The 10,009-nt window shown below is 49.7% G+C and overlaps 2 protein-coding genes across 2 annotated transcripts; one reads left to right on the top strand and one right to left on the bottom strand.

Moving 5' to 3' along the window:
* Positions 1-341: 341 nt before the first annotated feature.
* On the top strand, positions 342-1,046 carry EMH_0057580 (uncharacterized protein; the record flags this gene model as incomplete). Its single annotated transcript, XM_038022899.1, has 1 exon — positions 342-1,046. The coding sequence occupies one exon, from the start codon at positions 342-344 to the stop codon at positions 1,044-1,046; it is 705 nt and encodes a 234-aa protein (XP_037878753.1).
* A 508-nt stretch (positions 1,047-1,554) lies between these two features.
* Positions 1,555-6,427, bottom strand: EMH_0057470 (cullin family protein, putative; the record flags this gene model as incomplete). Its single annotated transcript, XM_038022898.1, has 15 exons — positions 1,555-1,713; positions 1,843-1,910; positions 2,079-2,175; positions 2,377-2,621; positions 2,792-2,899; positions 3,140-3,429; positions 3,571-3,670; positions 3,914-4,006; positions 4,295-4,415; positions 4,575-4,838; positions 5,015-5,211; positions 5,361-5,427; positions 5,564-5,749; positions 5,952-6,051; positions 6,264-6,427. The coding sequence occupies 15 exons, from the start codon at positions 6,425-6,427 to the stop codon at positions 1,555-1,557; spliced, it is 2,259 nt and encodes a 752-aa protein (XP_037878752.1).
* Between the last annotated feature and the right edge of the window lie 3,582 nt (positions 6,428-10,009).

Here is a 10,009-nt window from a genome sequence, read left to right as displayed (position 1 = left end):
GGAAACGGGTAACCCTTATGTTCTTCGCGCTTGCTTCTGCAGCGGAAGAGATGATCCAGGTTTTGATGGGAACGATACTTGTATTCATCGGCTTCTCTTATTTATGCTTTCTATCCTTTGGGCGTCAGTTGGAGACCTACTCAACCCTCAAGGATTCCTTTATTTCCACGATTATGCTGACAACGGGCTTCTTCCCCTCGTCACAACTCTTTCAAGCAGACGCTGTGATGGCCGGGGTTTTTCTCTATCCCTATCTTTTCTTTATCGGGACCATATGCTTCAGCTTTTTCTTGTGCGTGCTGCTGCGATCGCTGGCATTCCGTTCAGCTGAAATCAAAGCAATGGAGAGACTTGGGAAGATTGAGCAATGCTCCCTACTGAAGTCCCTGCAGCTTTTCGTTCAAGAGCTCTCTTGCCGCTTTCAACCTTCGCAGGAGGAACTGCAGGCTCAACAGAAGGCGTTGGAGCTGGAGCATCTGCAGCAAGAGGAGGGTGATGCAACAGCCTTTGGAAAGAGAACGGCCAGCGACCAGCAGGCTGAATTTGAGCTGTTACGGGTCATCGAGCAGAGTGAACGAAAACGAAGGGAGAGACCGTTGAAAGTGGTAGAACTGCCGCCAGATGTGGTAACAAGTGCGCTGTCTGATGAACAGTATGCAGCTTTGCCTGATGAAGTCCATTTCTTCGCGAATCAGGAAGTGGCCTCCTTTGTTGACAGATTTCGGCTGTTAGCGATGCAGTTTCGACTTGGCAGTGGAGACGTAGTATCTCTGCTACAACAGCTAGAAGATGACGCGTACAGGGAACTATCAACGCTGTCGCGTGAAGTGGCTCAGCAGGAGGGCCACCTACAACATGAATTATCGGTGTACACTTCTAGGGTCGTCAATGGGCAGCAGCGGCTCACAGCCTATATCAAATTCCTCGAACAAGCGCTACAAGACAGAGAGGAAGAACTTCAGCTGCAACTGCAAGAGCTAAAGCTTATCGAGACCAAATTCGAAAATGAGAAGCACGCCGCTGAACGGTACACAAAAAAGTGGTAAACACACTTACAGCAGCGCACCAAAGACAAAACAGGTTCGAAGCAGGTATGTAAAAGCCTTGACCTTCCATCTTGGTTCGCTGTGCAGTACCTCCTAACAAGGCGACGAATTGATACATAAAATGAGCTGGAGCAAACATGGCAACCGGCACTTCCCCCAGTTCCATTACTTTGCTGAAATTGACAGAATCACCGGCGGCTTTGGGAGCTTCCACCCCAACACTACTCCTGAGGCATGTTTGGATCAATGGGAATTTTAAAGCCTTCTGCATGTACGCCCAAGAAACCGTAGCGTGCAGTAGCCCGCTAGTTAACCGGCTCGGAATACGATCCTCAGCCTGCTGCATGCCCATTTGAAGTCATCTGAAGCCATGGTTCACAACGATCCAAGGATTCACTAGGTTCCGTGGGAATCTGACTATTTTAACATACAAAAGTAATGAATGCGGCAATGTAACGGGTCAGCAGTCCTCTAAGCTCCAGGTAGAAGTCGCCGCACCAAAAATACGTTATGCCACATAGTTGTATTGTGTAGGCTTGTCCTTATCTCTTTCCAAAAACTCCCTGGCTATCAAGTCTTGTATCCTTTCCTTAAGAAGCTTCGGGGGAGGCTGGAAGAAATGCAGCTGGGCCATGACCTCTCCTACCAGTTGCTGGTGTGACAAGCTCTGTTCACAAGAAGAAAAGCAACCACTAGTTTTCATCAATCAATAGTCTGTCAGTAAGGAATACGCAAACTGTTGTGGAAAAGCCAAAGGTAGCACTGGTAGCGGGTGCAAATCGGTATGGAAGCTGACCTTGCGCGTTTTCATAATGCGTACAATTGCCGCGTCAACGGTAATAGACCTGTCCTCTTCAACGCGAGCTGCACAAAATTGTCAGCACAGTCGTAAGCAGTGTAACTGCTAGACTCGTCAGAAATTCAGCAATCGGCAAGAGTTTGTCCACTGTGCACTAGGACTGCCTTCAACGGTCCCTTCGAATAATGGTAGAATGACCCGATTAGAGGAAGGAACATGCATCTTAAGTTCACCTCGGCACTGTGTTTCTTCCTGCACCGGAGTTGGCAGCTTGATCTTCCGATGAAGACACGAAAAACTCTCATTCACATGAAACATGTCGTTCTCTCCCTGAGGAAATGCTTGGACAATAACTTGTGGCACCCTAACGCAGAGCGCCACGACGCCCTGAGAGAGGAGTCTCTTGCTCCGCGCACCAAAATGTGCTTCACCCAAATGTGCAAGACAACAAGCAATCGAATTGGGGAAAGCCAACGCGTTCAGCCAGTAACAGCAAATTCGCCATTCCCCCCTCCCCCCCCCCCAACCCACCTTTTTCAGTATTTTAAAACGCCCAAGCATCAGCGAGCCAAGAAGCTTCTTCACTGTCAGCTCGTCAAGACGCAAGTCTTCCACCAGCTGCTGCACCGATAAGGCAGGATCACCTGCGCAGCAACCGCTGCTGCCACTGTTACTGTCATCTTGCTTCCTGTTGAATCTTAGTAGCAGAGTCGCCTGCATTGTGTTGCAGATAAGATCTTGGCGCTTCTGAAGCTGCGCGGCGACGAGGGCAGTCCCTGCAGGCAAAAATTACCAGTCTTAGGGACAGTGGTGCGGACGGTGGTGAGCAGGCAGGCAGCCGAACTGCGGTGAAAGATTTTAAGAGTCCTGTGATGGCAGGTGGTCCGCACTCCGAGATAAAAGGGCTTTCCGCTGTGGGCGTGCTCATCATCCATAATTGGCTTACCTAATGAATTAACCCATGTTAGCTTCCGGTGTTGAGTCTGTGATGCGTAGAATTGCTCAAATATCCCCACGCACTGAGCTAATTCTGGTGGCAGGCGCAAATCAGGTGCTGCAGGCACCGGAACCAAACCGTAAGCAACGCTGTGTTCACTGATAACGGATGCAAAACGGCTCACTCTGCTTGAGATATTCGTGACTTATGGGAGCCAACTAAAGTTTAGATGTGCGCCCTGAGCAAAATCTGCGCAGACTGTAGGGAAAACGCTAACTGTAAAGTCCTGTTCGCGCTTGCCTGGATAGGTTGGCCAGTGCGCAGTGCTCAGCGCTTGCACAGAGAATTCCACGTCACCTATCATTACCGTCTCCACTGACGCGGCTGGAACGGATGCATCCTTCAGGCGGGCTGCAGAGTCATCCAGTCTTTGATCACGCTGATCCGCTTGTTTCTTCAGTTGCTCTTCTTGCTGCTGCTGCTGAAAAGCACGCATTAGACCAGCAGCAACTTGCAGGTCGTTGACCATCCCCTCCACTTTTGCTGTGAAGTGAGCACCGCATTTGAGACGTAACTTCGCTATCAAAAGCCGTTCCAACTCAATTGATGCCGAGGTCTCGTGCAGCAGCCGGCGACCCAACTGCGTTCTGCCGGAAGATAGCACGCAGAGCACCCCTAGCAAAGCGATACTTTCAACTTACGCAAACGCGAGTCAGGTCTGTCACACTATTTGCGGCAAGTGTTGATACTGCACCTGTCAAAGGATCCAGCCGCAGCATGACGCCCACCTGTATTGCTCAGCGAACAGGTCTTTGTCTGTAACGTAGTTGAATATTTCTACTACCTTCATAAGGCATTCTTCGATTTCTTCGTCGCCCATTCGCTCGCCTGAAAAACAACAACAGCCTAGCCTTTTTGCAACGATGTGCAGAGTCTAGAAAAAATTCAAAACAGGAATGGGCTTCACTCTCCCGAATAAGCAGGCCAGAAAATAGAACGATCCATGCCTCGAAGAAGGAAACAGCCCCAGCCGCGTATGCCGCAAGGACGACAACCGTCTCGACTACTCGTTTATACCGTAACATACAGTATATATAAGCAACATATGCAATATGGAAGAGTATGTCTTACCTCCTGCCTTTCTCAAGATCCGATCACAGAACGAAGCCAGTAACTGGGCAAAGGGGGGTTGCAGAGACTGCGCGTTGACAAAGCTTTCGAATGCTGAAGCAATGACGGCAAAAACAGTGAAAGCTTACACGCATGGCAACACGGCAATTTGTGTCCACAACAGTGTGGCAACTATCCCTTATTGGAACGAGTGAACATCGGCAACGCCGCACGGACCTTCTTTTAATGCCTTCTGAAACAAAGAATCAGCCTGAGGGGCAGGCCGCGTTGAAGATCCAAAAGCATCCTGCGAAATTCGTGGCTGAGCGCGGAAGCAGTCCAGCGTAATACTCTTGAATCTGTCGTGTAAATCCAGCACGCTCTCCACAAACCGATGCTCACAGATGATGTCCTGTTGCCTCTGCTGCTGCTGTGACAGCGTGGCATTGCTGTTGCTGCTGTTCGAACCTTGCGCCCTCATCTGCTGCGTCTCGCGCACTGCGGCAATCCGTTGCTGCACCAGCTAAGGAAACCAGAATACAGCAAACCGCAAAAAATCGATTTAGAAAGAACTCAAGGTGAGGTTGAGAGTGCCACAGAAATTATTGGAAAATTTGCACGGAAACACCCAGCTCGCGTATCGAGCATGCCTGTTAAAGCACGGGTTAATCTTGCTCCCTACCTTTTCTCCACATGCAGAGATGTACATCTTAAACTGCTTCGCCAAGTCCTCAACTGCTCCATCGACGAGGGCAAACAGTCTATGCGCCAGTCGTAATTCAGCTCGCCCCTCCCCAGCAAGCAAAAAGGGAATAGCAGTATCCTTTTCCAGAAGTTCCTGCTGATGCTGCTGCAAGGTACTCTTGACGACGACGCCCAGCAGTTTACTACTGCTGCTGCTGTGAAGATACCGTTCGCATCTGCGCGCTTCAGCCTCAAGCGCAGCCTGCGAGTCGGGAATCAAAAATAACGAAGCATTCGTAAAGACCCAAGTATACTGCTTATTCTTAGAAAATAAGTCGAACATTAGCCAAATCAGGATATAGCACATGTCAAAAGAAATTATGTGGGGGTACGGCGATTGCACTAGCTTGTAAGCACACTTGCAGTAAGAATGCTCACCTCTGTCAGCTGCAGGTACTCGGCAAATGTGCTGCTTGCTATCCACTCTCGGGCCTTGCGGTCGTAAAACTGCTTTGTGGAAGCCAGAAGCAAATCCTCCAACTCACGCTGGTACAGGCCCAGGCCTTCATCTTCAGGGTCAAGACCAATGTACATGCATACCAGCTGTGCCACGCTCTCTTCATCAAGAGACTCTCCTACGGAAAGTGCATGCATATGGTGAAGACAGCAGCCTCCTCCTCATACTAACCAAATCAATGGAGGCCGCCACCCAGGGTGCGTCACGTTTCGGCTAGCCTGGCTGGAGCTGTATGCAACGACGGGTTCATCGGTAGCATCGACGTACCTTCCCGCTGGCGCCGGATCGCTTCTTCGATTGCAGCAGATACTGGCTGCTTCACTCGTTCGAAGACCTGCAAGGGGTCAGCGCGTTACGAACCACTGGTAATGCTCATAAAACATAAACACATAACATAATCATAAACACGAACTGAGCGTTGGGGGACTTAACAGGGTAGCCTTTCTGCTGGAGACCCAGCCTTAGCCTACATGGTCCTTGAAAATCGCAATCCCTCTCTTCACAAGGGGCGCTTCCATGTACATCTTGACGTAGTAACGGTCTAGATAGGCGAAGAATTTTTGTAGCCACTTCACTAGGGTGCGGTGGTTTTCCCATCGACAAAGCAACTCTTCTAGAAGATCGGAGCCTCTCCGATTCTCCAGAGAGGGTAGGACCTTAAGACAGGGTAAAAACAAGAAGCCCATTCAGGTTCCTAACATTCGCAATCACCCTCCAATGTGTGCACCAAAGCGCATACTATACGCCAAAGGAAGAAGGTAGTAATAGGTGATTACTGAAAAACTGGAGAAAGAAATTGAACGCCAAGGCTTACGTCTTTGCCAGCTGTCGCCCTCGCTTAAAAATGTGATGCCTTACCGTAGAGTGGACGTAACGAACGATAGAGTCTCCATAAAGCTGATACAGATCCTGTGAAAAGTTGTATGGAGACCTCTGTGTGCACATCGTGTAGACCATCCTGCATCAATCGCTCCACCAAACTGAATGGGTGGTAAGGGCAAGTCACAGCAGAGTCACTGGTCTTAGGTAGGTGACAAGCCACACATTANGAAGTCATCGTGCTGGGTGTACCGGACTGCTAGTTTGTAAAGGCACAAAGGGATTAATGCGCCCTTACGTGCATATAGCGGGTGATTTGCGGGCACAGGTAGGGATTATTGCCCCCCTTACGTGTATATAGCGGCGTAGTCCTCGTTCGAAACCACACAGACGCGTTTGGTTGTATGGCCTCGCTCGGGTCGCTGCTCCAGGAATCGCTGAACCTTTTCAATCCCCTGGAGACGCAGTTTGGTCCACCCCTCCTCTAAGGTCACCAGCTCGCCGTGGCCGTCCATTCCCGCTATTTGAGCCTGCGTATTGCGTCAATCTTACTTTGAGCGTCCAATTCAAATACTCACAACACATGTATGGTGAAGAGCGCCCCTATGACCTCAAGTTCCAAGATAACTAGGGGCCAGCACCGACTGTAATGCCACGTTGCCGTGTGGGATGACCCAATGCAAGCAGCTCGCCGCTTGGCGCATCCATGAGCCAGTATTGATAGAGTCAGGAAGAATACACCACTTTCCCAAATGTCTTCGCCTTTTTATAGCGGTTGCAACAACAATGGTCGTCGCTATGCCATCGTGGCGGCGCTCCTAGGAATGCTTCGGCACTTCTTGAGCTGGCAGAAAGCACCTTCACACTTGCCCCAATATACGTAGCTGTTTCAAAGCAAACGCAGCTAATGTGGCGTTCGGTTGTCGGAAAGTTTTATATTGAGGCCCCTGCATGCCCCCTGCAGACTAGCAGGCCCGGCGGCGACAGCCCAAGTAAGCTGACACCCGAGCCGTAATATTCTACTGCAGCAACTGCCAAAAAGATTACTACATGAATTCCAAATAATAAAAAGCCCCACTCATTTCGCCCTATATTCACGTGGCACGTTCGGAAGCTCGTCTGCAGTTCTCACCACCCACGTGATACATGCGTGACTTCGCATGAACGGGATACGATAGAGGCCACGATTAGAAGAGCTAAGCAGCGAGTGTGGCTTCTAATAGTAAATAAAAAAGCACGGGATTTATTTGTCCCAAATGTTGGTGTAGCTCATAAAGCTATACAACAACCAGCGGTGTGCATGTGCGGGTGATTCAGCATTCCCTGAATTATTCGTTAATCGATGTTCCGTCTGAGCTGCATGTGGAGCGTGTGGCATTACAAATCTTGGGAGTGCAAGAATATGCCTTCAACCTTACAACGACAGTGTGTGGAACATTCTCTGTCCGATTCTCTGTCCGAGATTGATTCATACGTCTTTACTTATGCGCAACAATTGTAGCATGGCCTCTATCAAGTTGGTACTATTTCTACTTGTGTGCAGGCTGGCTAATGAGGGCCAAGCAAATGCTTAAAAATTCTTGACAGTGCTCGTTCGTGCATCCGAAGGGACCTTGGTGATGCTTCCATGGGGTTGCATTGCAAAAGTGTAGCATCTCTGTGTGAAGTTGGCATGTGTTTTTCTACTTGCTTATAGGCGGGCAATTGAGGGCCAAGTATGTGTTCAACGATTTTCGATAGTGTTCATGCATACAGGAAAAGGGGCTTCGTCGTGCATGCATCTCGGGGTGCCTACCAGCAAGAGTTGCGGCAGAGTGCGNGGCCGCCTGGTGACAAGAGAAGATGTCAGCTGCGTTTCTGTAGACTCTTATATTTAGTATTTGGGTCTACTTCAGATCACCACAGTCCTTGAATTAACTCTAGGGCTCTCGTTAGACTTGGGTCCACTGCAATATTCATCGGGATAGGCGCAAGCAACGAACCACACCTGCACGGCAAGGCGGCCTGGTGCATAGCAGCGATTATTAGGGAAAAGTCAAAAAACGGCAATTGCACTAGCTGCACCTTATCCTGCCAAAGAGGCCTTTTCACCAAAAACAATGCATAAAGATTGCCTCAGCCTTTGTCGGCTGTCCAGATATGACCCTCGCCGCGATGAGGAGGCAACATTGTTCCTGGATTCGTTCAACTTATATCTTCGTCTTCAAAGTTCACCCTAAGACTTACAGTTGCTGCGGAAACTCTCTCTGTAGGAAAGGGAAACGCAAAAGTGGTAACTGCGTCCAAGAAAGGGTACCGCTTTCCCAGAGCGCATCTGAACCACCATGCGCAGCGATCTGGGTTTATTCCCGGGTCGGCAAGGGAACAGGGTACAGCAGAACTGAGAAGGGTAGAAAGGGGAAACAGTTGATAGAACGCTATTTCGAGATGTCTCAGTCTTTGGTGAGGAGTCATCCAACGGCGGATTCCGAAGTCTTGCCCCACTAGTTCATAGAAGGGTTGTCCCATGCAGAGGGAACGGGTAACCGGATGGGAGGTTGAAAGGGAACTAAGGGATGCAAATCACTGGGATGCTGGAGTACGTAAGCAGCACCTGAGGGGAATAAAGCAGCTTTTACAGCCCAAAGTTAAGCCGTCAACTAACGCGACTGGATGCAGTCCGTTGCTGGCGAAGAAGAACGATGGAAAGCGGGGCAACTGCGTTGACTCAAAGTAACTCAACAAAATTGCGCTAAAATAAGTGTTTCTGATATCGCAGACCGACGAACTACTTGAACGTTTGCAGGGTTCCTTAGTCCATTCATCTTTTGGCCTAGCACAGGCGTGTTTGCACGTTGTAAAACGTTCTGAAGGTGGGCACGCGACTGCGTTTCAAACCCGCACCCGCAAACTAGAATATAAGTGTGTGCCATGTGGTGTCACCTCTCTACTTGATCTGATGAGAAAAACAACCACCTTATATGTGTAGAGAATGAAGACGCAGCCAGTAAGAAGCCTCTTGAAACACGTGACAGTCTACCAATGCTCGGTTGTAACAACCGACGCAAATGACACAGTAGTCGGGGACATGTTCTTTCACCAAGGCAGCGATTGAAAAATGCACCAANGCACCAACTCATCGGCAATCGCCTGCAATTCAGACAAATTCACAGAAGGGGAGCAGAAGTAGGTGGTACGTGAGAAAGAGCTGAAGACGGCTGGGTAGGAAGTAAAAAAACTGTCGGCGTTATCCATATGGCAGGCGCTCCACGGTCCAAACCGAACATCAATCCCTGATGCGCCTGAAGAAAATGTTTTTAGACTGCGACAATGCAAGTTGTTTGGTGGCTTTTCTGGCTCCCGCAGTCCGTCTTCACCGTCAAGCATATCGAGTGACCAACGTGTATGCCGAAATACGGAACCATATGGATCAGGCGCTGTGTGCTGCAACTGCGCTTGTCTGATATGGTCCCCGCCTCCTTTCCAAACTGCGTTTTTCGTACTCTTCTGATGCCCACGCAACTGACGTTCTCGCTAAGTGTAGTGCGCTGGGTTTCAGCGGCAGACTCAGAAACCGTGAAGCTTCTGAGGACCGAAGATGCTCCTCAGTATTGATATAACGGTAAGTATTTGTCTCCGCGATAAGCGTAGGAGCGGATACCGCTACAGAACCAAGGCGAATGGAATCAATGTGCACACGTGGCGCATCCTAGCCTAGAGACGAGCACCAGACAGACAATGCAATGGAATGCGAAGGGATCACAACGATAACGGCCTGTAACATTAGAGGGGAAAATGATATGTTATTCAGCGGCAGCATAGATCGACCTCACGGCGTTGGGGTTTCCGCTAGGGTTGCAGCCTGGGATCGTCGCGCCAGCACTGGGAGGATACTCGCACCGCTCCCCGGCCACGCCTACACCCGTTCACAGTCTCGCTTCTTCACTTGTATAGACGCTTCTCATCCTACTATAGTTGTATGAAATGATTAGTTGACCCGTTCGTTTAGGGCATTTGTGCTTACCGTTAGTTACCTACCATGTCTCCGGCCTGGCCGATACTGGCATTGTAGTGCCAGGCACTACAATACGCTCAACAACGGGCGGCGCCTTAAGCAC

This window comes from Eimeria mitis, genomic scaffold, assembly GCF_000499745.2.
Source record: "Eimeria mitis Houghton genomic scaffold, Emh_scaff62, whole genome shotgun sequence".
NCBI classification, from domain to species: Eukaryota; Apicomplexa; class Conoidasida; order Eucoccidiorida; family Eimeriidae; genus Eimeria; species Eimeria mitis.
The sequence above is the reverse complement of the archived record's forward strand: the minus strand, read 5'-3'. Positions and strand labels throughout refer to the sequence as shown.